Source organism: Catharus ustulatus, chromosome 7, assembly GCF_009819885.2.
Source record: "Catharus ustulatus isolate bCatUst1 chromosome 7, bCatUst1.pri.v2, whole genome shotgun sequence".
Lineage (NCBI taxonomy): Eukaryota > Metazoa > Chordata > Aves > Passeriformes > Turdidae > Catharus > Catharus ustulatus.
The window spans coordinates 22963259-22978844 of NC_046227.1; the positions used below are offsets into that span (position 1 = coordinate 22963259).

Consider the following 15586-nt stretch of genomic DNA (forward strand, 5'->3'; position numbering starts at 1 on the left):
TTGTCTGCATCTCTTTTTTTCCCCCACTCTCCATGGGTAGCCCAGCTGTTAGAGCCCCAGTGAGCCCCTCCAGCCAAGGCTGCCTGCTGGTCTGGGGTTGTCCTCAGTGCTGGGATGGTTGTGCTGTCCCCATGCTCTGCATACCCCCACCAGCGCAGAGCTGCTGCTTCTGCCTCCCAGGGTCTGTCAGCTTCCCAGTCTGGGCATCCACCTCCCTCTTCATGGGCAGCATAAAAGTTCTGCCTGCACCCCTGCCCCAGCCTGCCTGCCTGCCTGTGTTGATCCCTGCCCTGCAGTGCCCAGTTCCGGACGCTCTGAACAGCAGTGTCTGGTTCCAGCTGCAGAGTTGTGTTAGCTCCCAATAGCAGCATTCTGGGGCCAGGGATTAACTTTCCCTGCTTACTGCTAATTCTCTGGCTGTGCCGCCCCGGCTGGCCTCCACTGCCCTTCCCCTTCAGCAACGCTTGGCTGCTTAACCCAGACAGTGTGCCCTGCTCTCCCCGTGCCCCGGCAGGACCCCTCCCTGCAGACAGGGACACAGCCACACCTCCGCAAGAACATACTTTACTTCAAACACAAGGCAACATCGGTGCCAAGAGCAGTGGCAGAGTGAGCACTCCCTCTGCCTCCCTCTAGCACAGCACCGGGATCCAGCCCGCAGGTCTCCCCTGGGCAGGAGCAATCTTCCTGGGACACAGAGCTGCAGGACAGCAGCTCCCATCCCCAGGAGGGGTCCCACAACATCCTCTTCTTCCCACCCCCAGGGAAGGTAGCAGCTGGCAAGGGACCCATGTTTAGCAGCAGATCACATATCCACAGCTCAGGGACACAGACCAAGGCCCAGGCAGCAGCATCCAGGGCACAGAACACTCCAAACCCAACACACCTCTGGCACAGAGCAGCAGTTCTACCCCAGGGCATCAATCCCTTCTGCAACAGGTCTGCAGGGCAGCAGGGATTAGGGCAGCTGATTTTCCCCTGGCTCAGCCTCAGGACATGTCACCACTGGAAGGGGATGGGCTCAGATCTGTGTGGTGTCCTGTCCTGCCGGTGCTGGCTGCAGCCCCTCCAGTTGGTGGAGGATTTCATTTATGCTGGGTCTCTCCTGGGGGTTCACTGTCATCATGGAGAAGAGCAGGCGCTGCAAGGCAGCTGAATATCTGGAAGAAAGACAGCGAGGGGAGGATCCATGTGGTGCACAGGACAGGGACCACCAAGGAACGGGGTGACCCTCCCAAGCCCCTCACCTGGTTGTGGAGGGCAGTGTGAGGGGGTTCTGAACTGCCAGAGCAACACTGTCACCCTTCTGGAAGATGGCATCATAGGGGCCCTCTCCAAACATCATGCAGTACAGCACACAGCCTAAGGACTGGAGTACAGTGGTGTCAGTGCAGCCCTGGCAGCAGTGGGACGGGGGAGGCCAGAGGGCTGGATCCTTACCCAGATATCCGTACGCTCATCTATGACGCACTGGCTCGGCACTGTGAAGAGCTCAGGGGCACGGTAGGAGATGGTGCAGCGCTGGGCAGCCCAGTCCTGCAGAGAGGAGGATGGGGATGAAGCGACTGGAGCAGGGACAGGCCTGTGGGGTGACGTCCCAGGCCACCCACCTGCACAGCCATGGCCTCCCGAGAGCTGCTGACTTCAATGCGAGCTCGGTTCATGGAGCCCAGGTCCATCAGCACAGGCTGGTCATCCTCATCCAGCAGCACATTGGTGGGCTTGAGGTCCCTGTGGGGATGGACATCACTGAATGCCCTCTGGGGCCCCTGCCAATCCCCCCAGCCGGTGCTGCCACTCCTCACCTGTGTGCATAGCCCTTGCTGTGGATGGCTTGCAGCCCACGGCAGATCCCATGGAGGATGAGGAGGATCCGCTGCTCTGGCATGAAGGTGCCTTTCTCTCGTAGTGCTTCCACCTCTCTCCAGAGGGTTCCTCCCTGGCAAACACAAGCAGCTGGTCACCACTGCTGCTCCTGGGGAGGTGGGGCAGCCAGGAAAGCCCCCCTCACCTTCACATAGGGCAGGAGAAGCCAGGCTTCGTGCTTGGCGCCCTTCTCCACGATGCTGTGGGCCACCAGGCGCAGGATGTTGGGGTGGTCGAAGAGGCCGTGCATCTCCACCTCGTGCAGGGCAGCCTGCCGGTCTTCCTTGTCGTGGCACAGGATGCGCTTCAGGGCATAGAAGCGCCCATCCCGCAGCCCCTCCACCAGGTCCACATAGCTGAAGCCCCTGCAAGGAGTCAAGAATAGCAAGGGTTGGGGGCTGTGACATCCATTTTGGGGCATTGTGCCCAATCTCATCTATGAACACCCAGGGGAGGGAGACAGACGGCAGCATGAATCCCCCAGGTATGCACATACCCCCACCTTGCAGGCACCTGCCAGGAACCCAAAGCATCCCCTCTCTGTTTGAAAAACCCCACTGGCCCAATCATCTCCACTCCCATGGCTCCAAGCATCCACTTCTGGGAATGACCAACCCCTCCCTGACAGCCAGCATGAGAATCATCTGTCACGTACAAGCACCCCCTATACTGAAGCATCATCCCTCACTAAGCCCAAGTATTTACCCAAGCCCCAAGGTGACCTGAGCTTAAGCATCTCCCCATCCTGCCCGAGCATCCCGTGCCCGAGTGTCACCCCCATGCCAAATCATCTCCCATGCACAAGCACCCTCGTGCCCAAGCATGTCCCCCACACCAAAGCATTCCCCCTGTACAAGCACCCCTAAGCCCGCGTACCCCCCCATGCCCCAGCATCCCCCATACACAAGCCCGTCCGTGCCCCAGCATCCCCCCGCATGCCCGAGCACGCCCTCGGGCCGAGGACCCCCCTTGCCGGGCATCCCTCCCAGAGCACGGGGACCCCCCGCCCGAGCCCCCCGCGCCCCAGCCCGCCGCGCACCCCTCTGCAAGGCGGTGGAGCAGGAGGTACCGCGCTCCCCCCAGGCTGACGGTGCCCCGGGAGCAGACGCACAGCGTCTGCCCCATCGCCCGTCCGCGTCATCGCCCGCCGCCGCGCGTCACCCGCCGCGGCCCCGTCACCGCCGCGTCACCCGGCGGGCGGGGCGTCACCGCCTCCCGCTGCCCGTGCCGCCGCGCCTGCCATCCCCGCTCCTTGTGCGGGCTCGTCCTGCCCTGCAGCACCTCCCGACACCCCTGTCACCAGCACTGCCACCAGCTCCAGCTATAGGGAACGTTTTCCTTTCCCTCATCCAGCAGCAGCACTCCTCCAATCAGAGCCGCAGCCGAGCTTTCCATCGCCACCTCTCTGATGGAACAAGCGGGCTGAGCTCAATGAAAGGGTGGTGACACTTTTATGAGGCTCCTTGTCCCCTCAGTTTGTCACTCACTACCCCACTGGGCACCTGGGGTGTGCTCGGTGTGCGCTGTGCCGCCTGCATCCCTGCTGGGATGGGCTTTGCGGGGGCTGATGCGCAGCCGGCCAGACGCGGAGGGTCGGAGCCTCCCACCCCTTTCCCATGGTCCCGCCCCAGCTGTTCCAGCTGCCTGCACTTGGGAACCGGGAGAAGGAAGCGCTCGGCGCTGACCAAGATCCTTCTCGGATCACATGATGGTGGTGGCCACGTCCAGCTTCGTCCCCTATCCCGGGCCTGCCGAGCGCCTGGCGAGGAAGGGGCTGCAGGCCCTCGCCCTGCTGCTGGCAGCGGGGCTTCTGCACACGCAGGTTAGCAAACAAGGGTGCAAAGTCTGGGAGAAGTGCGTATGACTGAGCTGTGAAGAGCCGGTGGGACGCCTCTGGAATCTGCCTTGCTTCCCAACCCGTCTCCCTTGCTCATCGTGCTATAGCTCTCTCCTGCTGCAGCCCATGTCTCTCCCCAGTGTCCCAGCTTGCATTCCCAGCCCCTTCCCTGCCCTCTCAGCACCCACCCCAGCAGCACCAGTCCCCGCAAATGCCAGCAGCTCAGCCGGTGGGTGTTTGATTAGCGGGGAGGCTCAGCTCATCCCTCCTGCTCTCCCAGAAGGACAGTTTGGTACCCACGTCGGGGCAGGGCTCCTCCAAGAACCAGCCCCATCAGTGCCTGTCCCAGGAAGCATAGGAAGGGGCGGCTGGGCTCGGGGATGTTCTGCAGCGCTCCAGCTCTGCCCCTTTCCTGCAGGCCTCCCCTTCGGCACGCTCCTTCCAGCTGGATTATGAACACAACTGCTTCCGCAAGGACGGAGCCCCTTTCCGCTACATCTCGGGCAGCATCCACTATGCCCGCGTCCCGCGCCCTGCCTGGAGGGACCGGCTGCTCAAGATGTACCTGAGCGGGCTCAGCACCGTGCAGGTGTAAGCCATGGTGACAGCTCTGACGGTGCACAGCCCACAGCCACCACCGAGTTTCTGGGATCACTAGGAACAGGGACAAGGGGGTTGCGTGACCACAGGGAGCAAGGACCAACACTTGCACTTGGCTATGACCCCCTAGGTCACCCTTGCCAGGCACAAGCATGAGTGTGGGCTAGTTCCAGTCCAGCCCAAGTTGCCATACTCAGCTCAGGCTGCAGGCCAACTCCCAGAAGAGAGGGACCAGCTGATGGGATGGTTCCCTGTCATGCTGGGGTGTCCTTATCTCCTGCATGCTGATCTCCTCTCTCACCCCAGCTATGTCCCCTGGAACTACCATGAGACACTGCCAGGAGTTTATGACTTCACTGGGAACCGGGATGTGGAAGCCTTCCTGGACCTGACAGCTGAGCTGGGACTTCTGGTGATCCTGCGGCCAGGGCCCTACATCTGTGCAGAGTGGGAGATGGTGAGTGCCAGCCCGCAGCCTGGCACAGAGTGGTGATGGCTGGTCTGGGAAGGGCACAGCGGGGTTGGCCCTTCTGGCTGTCACAATTACTCCAGTGTCGTGCCCACTGTGCCCAGACTGCTGCCCCACATGCCATGTTGTTGCCAAGCACTAGCACTGCACTGGCCAGTTTCAGCTCTGTGCAGGCCCAGGCTGCTGAGCAGTTTCTCTGCCTCCCTCTCTGCCATGTGTTTCTCCAGGGTGGCTTGCCTGCCTGGCTCCTGTGGAAACCAGACATGACCCTGCGCACTTCCGACCCTGGTGAGGCTCAGCACAGGGCTCTGGCCACCGTGTCCTTACAGCCTGGGGCTAGTCCTGGCATCGTCTCCACACACCTGCCAGCTCTGCCTGTGTGGTCTTTCCCATCACCTTCTCCATCCTTTGAGAGCCCCATAGTTTGTACTTCATCTCCACTTCCCCATCTCGTTTGACCCTCCCCCATCTGCTCTGTCTTCCTCCTGGCAGGCTGGCTGCAGACCGGCTGGGGTGGATGCTGCAGCCAGCCCCTGTCCTGCCTCTGTCCCTCCAGCCTACCTGGCAGCTGTGGACTCTTGGCTCCATGTCTTGCTGCCAAAGATCAGGCCACGCCTGTACCAGCAGGGAGGGAACATAATCAGTGTGCAGGTAAGGTGCTGTGAGGGCCAGCCCCATGCCTTGCTCTGGGTCATCTTTAGATGTCCCCCAAAAAGCCACCAGTATCCCCTACAAAATGACCTTACCCAGCAAAGCTCAGAGGAATCCCTCCCAACTTCTGGATCTGGATCTAAATCCAAGGGCTGGGAATCTAAGGTACCTGCCATCACCACAGCTGTGGTTTGAGGGACACCGACAGAGCTGGAGCTCATGGTGGGACTGGAAGGGTATGTTCAGGTTTTCTGGACATCATCAGATGTCCAGAGGAAAGGGGGGAGGTTGGTGCTCATCCCAGTGGGCAGTGGGAACTGTCTGCAGCCCTGCCATGTGCACACTGGGTTTCAGTGCCTGCCCTGCTCACAGGTGGAGAATGAATATGGGAGCTACTATGCCTGTGACTATGGATACCTACGGCATCTGCTGGGCTCCTTTCGGGCACTGCTGGGGAGTGAAGTGCTGCTCTTCACCACTGACAGTGCGGGAGCACAGGAGCTGCGCTGCGGCACACTGCAGGGGCTCTATGCCACTGTCGACTTTGGGCCAGGTATGAGGGAGGAGGAGGAGACACAGGCTATGGGTCCCTTCTCTGTCCTGCTCAAACCTCCCTCTCTCCACTTCCACAGGATCCAATGTGACAGAGGCATTTGGTGCCCTGCGCCGCGTGGAACCGAAGGGGCCCCTGGTGAGCTTGGCATGGGTGCTCTGGGGGAATGACCTGTGACAGCTTTGGGGAGGCAGAGGCACCAGGCAGTGAGGCAAAGAGGGCTGCTGGGCCTAGGCTGCAGGTGACAGTCCCTTTCTCCTCCAGGTAAATTCTGAGTACTACACAGGTTGGCTGGACTACTGGGGTGAGGCACATGCCAGCACCAGCGCAGCATGGGTGGCCCGGGGGCTGGAGGACATGCTGCAGCTGGGAGCCAGCATCAACATGCAAGTAGTCAGTTGGCAGAGGGCACTGCCACCAGGGGTGTGGGCATCACCTCTTGCCTTCATCCCACAGGGATCAGGCCAGCAGGGACTGTGGGTGCTGGAGGGACGGGGCCTGGTGAGCCCCTGCTGGGTCTGTGGGGTTGCTGACCAGGCTCTCTGGGGTGTATCATAGGTACATGTTCCATGGAGGGACGAATTTTGCCTACTGGAGTGGTGAGTAGAGCCTGCCCCTGGGGAGGGAGGGGCACACTGCAATGCTGGGGAGCTTTCCTTGGCCATCCCTGAGAAACCTGCTTTAGGCTCTTGTTCTGTCCCATGGGGCAGGTTGACACATAGCCAAGGGTCCTTGAACCCAAGCTTGTCTTCTCCTGGGGACTCCTTTCATGCCTATGCAGAGGTTCACAGTTCTGGGTCATGCCCCCCCATATTGCACTGCAGCCAGCCTGGGTTCCATGCCCTGGGCTTGTGCCAGAGCCCCTTCCTCCAGCTCACATCACTTCCTTGGCCAGGTGCTGACTACAAGGACCAGTACAAACCAGTGACCACCAGCTATGACTATGATGCCCCCCTCTCAGAGGCCGGAGACCCCACTGAGAAGCTGTTTGCCATTCGCACGGTCATCAGCAAGGTAACGAACCTGGAGTAAGGGGACAGTACTGGGTCCTGCTGCTTGTGTACCAGCAGGGGAAGGAACATCTCCCTGCTTGCCATGGGGGGCAGCTGACAGTCTGCTGCTCAGTTCCAGCCCCTGCCAGTTGGTCCGATGCCACCTGCCACCCCCAAGTATGCCTATGGCTGGGTGGCCCTGCGGAAGGTGAGTGCCTATGCCAAAGGCTGTACTGCCCCAGCATGGCACTGCTCAACTGCCCAGCACCCATCGCTCTTTGCAGTATGCTGACCTCCTGGATGTCTTGGATGTGCTGTGCCCCTCTGGACCCATCCAGAGCCAGTTCCCTCTCACCTTTGAGGCCCTAAAGCAGGTGAGAGGCTGGGTGTAGTGGTGGACACTTGAGGAGATGCCCCTGTCTGCCTGGCCCTGCCTCTGGGGCAGAGGAGCAGAGCTCACTTCCAGCTCCCTTTCCCTTCCTGTGCCACTGCACTGTGTCCTGCAGGCCTATGGCTTTATGGTGTACCACACACAGCTGCCCTGGGATGTGCCAGACCCAGCCACGCTGGGCGCTCCTCCCCACAGCATCTGTGACCGTGGCTACGTGATGCTGCAGAAGGTGAGGCTATGGGAGCACAACAGTCCCTGGGACAGTGCTCCAGAGGGCTCTGGAACCTGCTGGCAGTGGGGCTGTGCTATGCTAGGGCTTGGGGACAGCCAGGGTGCCAAAAGCCATACTGAGCCTTTGCGGGGTGGCTCTTGGGCCCAAATTTGCCCCCTTTGGGGACAGAGCTGCCCTGGCTCTGGTGGGGCTGGCAGCAGGATGCTATGTGCCTTCTGGCAGTGTTGGGGGTGGTGGGATCTGAACATGGGCCAGCAGCATTGACCTTATGGCTTAGGAGTACCAGGGAACACTGGAGCGTGATGGGCAGACAACACTGCATGTAACAGGCAGGGGAGGGGACACCCTGGACATACTCCTGGAGAACATGGGCAGGATCAGCTTTGGGGCCAACACCAGCGACTTCAAGGTAAGGGGAGAGGGCCCTGAGGCCCCAGAGGGGATGGCCTGGTGATCCATGTGACCAAACATCCCCTCTACTGCCGCCTGAGGCAGAGTCCAGCCTTGGTAGGGGCAATCCTAGTCCTGCTTCCTGGTTCATCTCAACCCTGCCAGGATAGGGCTCAGACTGGCACCCCTCTCCCACTTATGCTACCACAGCTGCCAGGGCCCTTCGTGCCTTACAGGGGATACCACCTTCACTACTGCAAGGGGAACATGCCCTGGGGTTGCCAAATGTCTTGACTCTGGCAGATACTGCTGCTTCATTTCCCCTCCTGTTCCATCTCAGGGCTTGCTGGGAAACCTCTCACTGAACTCCAGGCCTCTCAGCAACTGGCAGATCTACCCCCTGGCCATAGACACTGCAGTCCAACAGGGCTGGCCCCAGGCTGCGCTGCCAAAATCGAGCAGTGCAGGCAGAGTGGGGCCAGCCTTCTACACTGGGACCTTTGAGACACCTGGCATTGCCTGGGACACCTTTGTGAAGTTCCCAGGCTGGAGCAAGGTAAGGCAGCGCATAACTGGGAAAGGGAGTAAGAGTGGACCAGGACACGGCTCAGTGCCATCTCCATCCTCTTCCAGGGACTGCTGTGGATAAATGGCTTCAACTTGGGCCGGTACTGGAGCCGTCGTGGGCCGCAGCAGACCCTCTTTGTGCCTGGCTCGGTGCTGCACGTTGGGCGCCCCAACAACATTACAGTGCTGGAGCTAGAAGAGGCACCTCCCAGTCCTCTCTTGCTCTTCCTCGACCAGCCCCTTTACAACAGGACACTTGGCCGCAGCACCATGGCCACAGAGTGAACACCGCTGGGCACTGGCCTGGCCTCTCACTGGGACAGGGGAAGCACTGGGGTGAAGGAAGGTGGCACAGGTCCCAGCACAGACTTTTGGGGACAGGTGGGGCCCGTGCTAATGAGTAAAGGACCCAGGACTGAGCTCGATTTGCATGTCAATACCACACTCATCCCACATAGTTCCTGCGACCATGGCTGAGCCCCATGGCCAGGGGGTCAAGGCACCTCTTTATTGACAATGTAGGTGGAGGAAGTAGTTGTTAACATGACTGCTGAGATGGTGATGGCAGGCAGGAGAGGTAAAAGCACAGCCTTGAGGATGTCCACAGGCATGGCTGCAGGTAGCTCAAGGGCTGCAAGATCTGTGCTTATACCTATGGACAGCACTTACAAGGTAGCCATGAGAAAAGCTGGCAGCTGGACCCCTGGCTGGAGCCAGGCCACCCAACAGTCCCATACTAGCACCTGGTGACCTCTCAGTTATTAAGTTTGCCAGAGTCACCACCAAGATATTCATGCCCAGAGCCTTGCCAGAGCTGCCCTGGAGACTGGCATAGTCAGCTCAGTCCCTGTCACTATCGCTGCTCCACAGGCTCTCCCTTGCTGCACAGACAATGCTCAGCCATGTCCCCACCACACTGGTCCTTGGCAGGTGGCAGCAGTCTCCAGTGCTAGGTGCGCCCAGCCTGGGCCCGGCGGTGGGTTTGCAGGCAGGCCGTGGAACAGAAGGAGAAGTCGAGGTAATGGAAAGGGATCCGTCCCACCAGGGACTCTCCACACTGCCAGCAGCGGCTGCAGGAAAGAGGACAGCTGGTCCTGAGCAAAGGAGACACTTGCAAAAGAGTTACGAGAGGAAATGATTCCCTGCCTGGAGACTGTGACAAAAGACACCAGCAGCACGAGGGAGCTGAGGCTCCTCTGGTCTCACAGTGCTGATGAGCTCACCCAGGGGCTTGTCCAGGCCAGCCTCCCTGGGGGAGATGCTCTGTTGGAGGTATTTTGAGGCAGAATGAACATGGAGGGACTTGGCCCCTATGAAGGTTTTTAAGTCCCTGCCCAGATAAGCATGGGGAGCACTGGTGGCCAACAAACCAGAGGGAAGTAAACAGGGACACAGGAGTGGCTGGGGCATTTGCTTGCTGTAAATCTGGCTGCAAGTGGACCAAGTCATCCTTAGCAAAATACTTCAGGGAGGCAGGGCAAGAGCGAGAGGAAACTTTTACACAAGCACTACTGGGAATTGAGTGGACAGGAATAACTTTGGACTGGAAATGAGAACTGGAGCAAGAAAGGCAGGGAACAGCTGCGCTGACACAGGAGAATTTTTGTCGTCAGAGGCATGCTGCTGGGATGATTACCTGATGTTGGTAAGAGTTGTGCCGGTGTCCTGCAGCTGTGCAGCCAACCTCCGCTCAGCAGCCAGTGCCCTCTGGGGAGCAAAGACAGCTCAGCCCCTGCAGCCCCTGGGAGCTGCTGTGCCCAGAGCCCACCACATCATGCCCTATCTGGGCTGGATCCCCTTCCCAATCCTCACCTTCTCCCTGTCAGACAGGGCTGCAAACCACTGCTTCTTTTCCTGCTCCTGCTCCCAGCGCTGCTGCTGCTCCCGCTGGGCTTGCTCCCGTTGCTTCCTCTGGGCTTTTTGTGCCCGCTTCTTCTCCAGCTTCTTGGCCTCCATCTCCTTTGTCAGGGGCCCTGGCACCTGAGGGCAGAGGGCAGGCAGCATCTCTCACTTGAGCCTGAGGCAATGCTGCAAGTGGGAAAGGAGAGTTTTGCTCTGGGGTCCCCCTCCAGTGAGGACAGAGGGCAGGCACCCACCTTGGCACGGCTGTAGTCGTACTTGTCTGGATGGTCCACCATGAACTTGCGGAAGGCATTGCGGGTCAGTCTGTCAGCAGAGATGCAGTATGGGGTCCTCTCCTGCCTGTCCCTGTGAGACAAGGGAGACCAGTTCACTCACACTGCCATCTTGATGTCTGTATCCCACTGGGCTGTGAGCCCAGAGACTCCCCAGAGACGAGCAGTGTGTACTGGAGGCCATAGTATCAGAGCCAAGGAGGAGAAAGTTCCTTATTCCTATACCAGAATCATCCATTTCCTTCTTGCCTCTCAAAGTCCCTGCACAGGGCTTTTGTCTCATCCTGGCCCTTGGAACTGCCACCGATAAGCCTGGGTGCACTTTGAGTCACTGCCCACTTGCTGCCATGCCAGACCAGGCAGGCAGAGAGAAGGGTGGTTCAGCTCCTAGGCCTCCCATAAAACCCCCAGATGTCCCAGCTCATAGAGACCAATACTGGCTGTCCCAGGACAAGGGTGGCACCAGTTTCCTGTGGCTGAGACAGAAGCTCACACTGCTGGACTCCCATAGCGGGGGTTGTGAACCACTGGGTGCCCTGCAGCCATACCTGAGGGCAGGGTCTGCCCCTGCCTCCAGCAGCAGACACACAGCCTCAGCCTTGCCAGCCTGTGCTGCCACATGAAGCAGGGTGCAGCCGTGCTCATCCACAGGCTGGTTCAGCAGGGAGCGGGCCATATCCACGGATTCCCCATCCTCACTGTCCCCTGGCACGGCCCCGTTCTCTGGCACACCCAGGAGGTGCCGCAGTGTCCGCACATCCCCTGTCTTGCAGGCAGTGAACAGAGCATCACAGAGCTGGGTCTGAGGATCTCCTGTGAGGGAAGAACAGGAGCAGAGTCCAATGGGTAGACTGGACAGAGCAGCACTCTGGTCTGACTGGGGAACACACACAATGCATCAGTTTGTTGGCTGGATTTGGGCACTGCAGGATTTTCAGCACCTTCAGAGTCCGTGGAAATGTGCTATGGCATTGCTAGGCACTGTTGGCAGCAGCCAAGTCTCTCCTGAAGTAACACCCACTCCAATCCCCCCAACACACGTGGCTTAGCCAGGTGCTCCCTGGCCCCCTTGGCTCCAAACACACAGCTCAGCCAAAGGCACATGACTGTATTAAAGACTTCTCACACCCAGCTGTTCTGGGCACTTGCATGACAATGTGCTCTTCTGCACCCCACTGAAAAGCCATCAGTAAATGGGGCAGGCATCCAGCCAATGCAGCTCCTGACCCCACTTACCTCCATTGCTCCAGGGAAGCAGCCTAGCCTCAGCGTTCCCCTGCAGCTCCGTCACTGGCTTCAAGCCAGGCTGCCCATACTGGTAGCCAGTCTCTTCAGTACAAGGCCCTGCCCAGGCAACAAATGGTGAAGAGGAGGAGTCAGAGTCACATACAGACTCAGCCTGCATCACAGCCATGGCCTTCCTACACTGCCTCTCCCAGTTCTTCCCCCTCACCTTTCTCCACCTTCTTGTCTCTCTTTTTCCTCCTTTTGCGGTTTCTCTTGGGCATCACTTCGAACTCCCGGAGGTCCAAGGTCCCCAGTGTCACTTCCACAGTCTCCAGTTCCCCTGCAGGGCTTTCTTCCTCCTCCTCCTCCTCTGGGGCTGAGGGGGGTGATGAGACTGGGGCTAGGGCCCCACACACAGAAGTAATCACTTGGGGCTCTCAGCCAAGAACACCCTGTCTTTCTCCTGTCCAGCCACACTCTGAAGCTGCAAATTTGCCCCATGCCATAACATCAGACCCCTCTTGCTTGCTCAGAGTCATGTCTCCCTCCATGGTTTAACTCACCAGTTGTGTCCTCCTGATCCACCTCTGCCTTTGGCTGCCTCTTCTGCCAGACCTTCCGGGGGGACCCAGTGATGTCCTCCAGTGGTGTGTCCTTCCCTGGGCAGCAAGGGTGCTCCTGTCATTGCCTGGGGACAGGGAGCACCCCATGTCTCCAGGGACTGAGGGCTGAAGAGACAGCACCTCCAACCCATAGGGTAGCATCCCCTAATGCACAAGGGACCACATCACCCCACCTGCCCTGACCCACAGCCACAAGGACTGGCCCAACTCACCATACACCTGCAGGCTGGCCAGCGTGGCGTGGACTCGTAGCACCTCTCGCAGGGTGGCCCTGCGGGTGCTCAGGGGGATGTGGCAGATGCGAGGGTCCCCTCGGGTGAGGGGTGGGTTCTTGCCGCCGAAAAGTAGCGCACGGTTTTGACGAGGGGCCCGGAGGAAGATGCGCTGAGCATCATTCAGGTGCTGTGCCCAGGCTGCCAGGAGGTCCTGAATATCCTGGGGAGAAAGGAGAAGCTTTATGGGATCCTGAGCACACTATGTGGGTAAATGTAGCCCTGGAGTAGGGACAAAACCAGAACAGAGTAGCTTCTGTTGGGCCCCGCCCCTTTTCCAGAGCCCACCATCCCTGCCATGCCCTCCAGGAGAAGTGTGGTACCACCTGTCAGAGGCAGCCAGGACCACTGTCCCTGCCACGAGCCAGTGCTGTGGTGCATGCTCACCTTGAGCAGTGCAGCCTCGTTGTAGCGGCGCAGGGAGGCCCCAGCCGATCTGGGCGCTGACCCTGGGGTCTGGGCATCACGAAGGCCCTGGGCTGTGCCCCGCCGTGCTCGCACCGTGTAGCGGTGGAAGGTCTTGTGCTCCTGCACCTGCAGGCTGTGGAGAGGGGCAGGCATGAGCAACAGAGCTTAGCATGTGTGGCATTAACATGCAAAGGTAGCTCCAGCTGACTGTGCCCAGAGGGACAATCCTGCTGTCCCCCTGTACTCACCCCCGGAACACTGCTCCCGCGAAGTGCCCGCCACCCATCATCAGCACAACCCAGCACGTGTTTGCACTGAGGCTCTGCAGTGATGCTGTCAGCTCCACCGGCTCCTCAGTGTCACCCTGATACACAGATACCCTTGCTAGCACCCATGGCATTACTTCCTTACCTCTTGCTGTCCCCAGGACAGAGACCAGCCTCTCTGCTAGCACCAGAAGCAGGTTTCTGGGAGCACCCCAGGGCCAAATAATAGGCCACCAACAAGTCCGAGGCTCTGACCTGGCACCAGAGTTCACCCTTCCTACCACAGTTGGTAGGAGACTGTCAGAGAGACATCTACACCCCAGTGCCACCCACTTTTTCTGGAGTCCCACTCCCAAAAGCTGGGCTGTGGCTTGCCTTCCCGGTGATCAGCACGCAGCGGTACATGGAGATGAGCTGGCCCTTTGCATTGCGGAGCAGCACCTTGTGGGAGCGAGGAATCTGGGGGGTCTGGGGAGGGTCACTGCCAGAGGGCAGCAACTCTGACTCACTGCTCACATCAGAGCTATCCGAGTCAGATCCTGAGATGCTGGAAACATCACCTACAAGGAAAAGAAAAGATGCAGTGAAACAAAGCAAAGATTAATTAACAGCCTCCTCAAAATTCTGTAGGTGACTTCAACGGCACTTGCAGAGTGCCCACAACCCCAGAAATGTTCCATCAAATAGCCCTATATAACAGAAACAAGCTGTGACCTCGGGAGATAGGAGTCTGGGGCTCTGGATCCCCAGACATACTTAGGCAGGAGCTCAGTTAAAACACCCCTTTCTCCCTATAACAAATTGTAACAGCTCAGAAGCAGTGCTGGACCCTGAGAAGACCCCACAGGGACAGAATAAAGCAACCCTGCGCTAGCAGAGGGCTTCATCCCTGTACAGAAGAGCCCAAATGAGGTTGCTGACAGCTCCTGCACTCCAGTGCCGGCCCAGCTCCTCACCTGTGCGGGTTTTCTCCTCAAACACTTCTGCAGGCAGTGTCCGGCGCCCCAGGAGTCGCTGCTTCAGGTTGAAGCGGTGCCAGTCAAGCCGGTAGTGCTCAGTCTGTGAAACAAAAAAGTATGAGCTGGCAGCATCTTATGGCGGCACAATCTGATAACATACAAGGTATAAGTGCCAGATCCCAGTAGGTTGTGAGCACTGGGCTGCACCATGCTGGGGCTGAGCTTCCACAGCAGGATCCCACCAGTCATGCCAGTCCCACTCCCGCTTCACACTGCTCAACCCTGCTCACCTGCTCCTCCCGGCTCCCAAACACCTGCCCACAGGTCAAGCAACACATCTTCTCTGGCACCTCAGCCGCCCCATGGGCCTTCTCCTCACAGCCGGGTGCTGCAGGTTTCTCTGGAAGAACAAGGAAGGGCTGTGCACAGGCAGCCCCGCACGGAGTGGAGCCTCCTCGGTCCCTCCTCAGCCAACCCAAAGAAACCTATGGTTGAAGGAGCTTCGGGGACCTTGGGGTCCACCAAGAAAAGCCCATTTACCCACCCACCCAACCGGGTAGTTCCCACGGCCAAGCTCTGGGGCGATCACCCAAGCTGAGTTGGGCACAGAACACCAAATCTGTGGGGGACACGAGTTTAATCAAATACCTTCCCTCCCGCCGTTCCCGCGGAGCCCCACGCACCGTGGCTCGCAGGCGCCAGCTCGGCAGCACCGATATCCGCAGCAGCTCCGGTGACAAGGGTCAGCCCATGCAGGAGCTCAGGGTCCTGGGCGGCCTCGAACACGGACCTGCTCTCCGGCATCGCTACTGCTCCCAGCGGACGGGACAGTGTCTGAGTAATGGGCCCGTCAGGAACCACCCGCCGCTGACCGCCCCGACACTCGCCCCACGGGCCCAACGCTCTGCCCCGTCCGAGCTCTCACCGCGTCCAGGACCCTCCCGCCGCCGCTGTCCCGGGAATCCCGCACAGCGCGCGGGGCCCGTGCGCGATCCCCCTTCCCCATGCCGTTGCACCCCATCACTGTCCCAGCTGCTCTAGCCCCAGGATCCCCGCAGCCGGTACCCGCTCCCCGGTGCCCGCTCCCCGGTACCCGCCCCGCCGCTCACACGCCACCGCCGCCGCCGCCCGGGCCGGAAGCGCCGCTC

At 59.7% G+C, this 15586-nt stretch overlaps 3 protein-coding genes across 6 annotated transcripts; 1 reads left to right on the forward strand and 2 right to left on the reverse strand.

Annotated features, from left to right (window-relative positions):
* Positions 1-548: 548 nt before the first annotated feature.
* STK16 (serine/threonine kinase 16) lies at positions 549-3023 on the reverse strand. The gene is made up of 7 exons (XM_033064303.1): positions 2906-3023; positions 2012-2231; positions 1806-1939; positions 1611-1731; positions 1441-1536; positions 1248-1369; positions 549-1160 (listed from the first exon to the last, which is right to left on the reverse strand). Exons 1-7 carry the CDS (start codon positions 2989-2991, stop codon positions 1022-1024), a joined length of 918 nt encoding a protein of 305 aa, XP_032920194.1. The 5' UTR covers positions 2992-3023; the 3' UTR covers positions 549-1021.
* A 533-nt stretch (positions 3024-3556) lies between these two features.
* Positions 3557-8936, forward strand: GLB1L (galactosidase beta 1 like). Its single transcript, XM_042779464.1, has 16 exons — positions 3557-3688; positions 4122-4294; positions 4610-4760; positions 5000-5060; positions 5329-5423; positions 5796-5976; positions 6056-6114; positions 6241-6389; positions 6514-6575; positions 6872-6990; positions 7102-7176; positions 7253-7342; positions 7475-7588; positions 7869-8000; positions 8322-8537; positions 8615-8936. The coding sequence occupies exons 1-16, from the start codon at positions 3572-3574 to the stop codon at positions 8831-8833; spliced, it is 2013 nt and encodes a 670-aa protein (XP_042635398.1). The 5' UTR covers positions 3557-3571; the 3' UTR covers positions 8834-8936.
* A 65-nt stretch (positions 8937-9001) lies between these two features.
* On the reverse strand, positions 9002-15584 carry ANKZF1 (ankyrin repeat and zinc finger peptidyl tRNA hydrolase 1). Of its 4 annotated transcripts, none has more exons than XM_033065203.2 (16): positions 15548-15584; positions 15122-15247; positions 14729-14838; positions 14436-14538; positions 13855-14039; positions 13462-13577; positions 13193-13346; positions 12746-12968; positions 12474-12569; positions 12137-12310; positions 11920-12027; positions 11232-11496; positions 10645-10756; positions 10361-10528; positions 10185-10255; positions 9002-9618 (listed from the first exon to the last, which is right to left on the reverse strand). In XM_033065203.2, the coding sequence occupies exons 2-16, from the start codon at positions 15240-15242 to the stop codon at positions 9498-9500; spliced, it is 2127 nt and encodes a 708-aa protein (XP_032921094.1). In that variant the 5' UTR covers positions 15243-15247; positions 15548-15584; the 3' UTR covers positions 9002-9497. The 4 variants fall into 4 exon arrangements, with proteins under 4 accessions (XP_032921094.1, XP_032921095.1, XP_032921096.1 ...); XM_033065204.2 differs by having other exon boundaries at positions 15532-15554; XM_033065205.2 differs by lacking the exon at positions 15548-15584 and adding an exon at positions 15504-15522.
* Positions 15585-15586: the final 2 nt, after the last annotated feature.

What these genes read in the sequence shown, in the direction of transcription:
- STK16 (XM_033064303.1), bottom strand. Translation starts at nt 2,991, where the DNA reads ATGGGGCAGACGCTGTGCGTCTGCTCCCGGGGCACCGTCAGCCTGGGG. An exon ending in CTCCACCGCCTTGCAGAGGG is followed by an intron (nt 2,232 to 2,905) that starts GTGCGCGGCGGG and finishes GACTCCTTGCAG; the next exon opens with GGGCTTCAGCTATGTGGACC. An exon ending in TTCTCCTGCCCTATGTGAAG is followed by an intron (nt 1,940 to 2,011) that starts GTGAGGGGGGCT and finishes TGTGTTTGCCAG; the next exon opens with GGAGGAACCCTCTGGAGAGA.
- GLB1L (XM_042779464.1), top strand. Translation starts at nt 3,572, where the DNA reads ATGATGGTGGTGGCCACGTCCAGCTTCGTCCCCTATCCCGGGCCTGCC. An exon ending in GGGCTCAGCACCGTGCAGGT is followed by an intron (nt 4,295 to 4,609) that starts GTAAGCCATGGT and finishes CTCTCACCCCAG; the next exon opens with CTATGTCCCCTGGAACTACC. An exon ending in GTCAGTTGGCAGAGGGCACT is followed by an intron (nt 6,390 to 6,513) that starts GCCACCAGGGGT and finishes GTTGCTGACCAG; the next exon opens with GCTCTCTGGGGTGTATCATA.
- ANKZF1 (XM_033065203.2), bottom strand. Translation starts at nt 15,242, where the DNA reads ATGCCGGAGAGCAGGTCCGTGTTCGAGGCCGCCCAGGACCCTGAGCTC. An exon ending in GGCCAGCCTGCAGGTGTATG is followed by an intron (nt 12,570 to 12,745) that starts GTGAGTTGGGCC and finishes CTTGCTGCCCAG; the next exon opens with GGAAGGACACACCACTGGAG. An exon ending in CCCTGTCTGACAGGGAGAAG is followed by an intron (nt 10,256 to 10,360) that starts GTGAGGATTGGG and finishes TTTGCTCCCCAG; the next exon opens with AGGGCACTGGCTGCTGAGCG.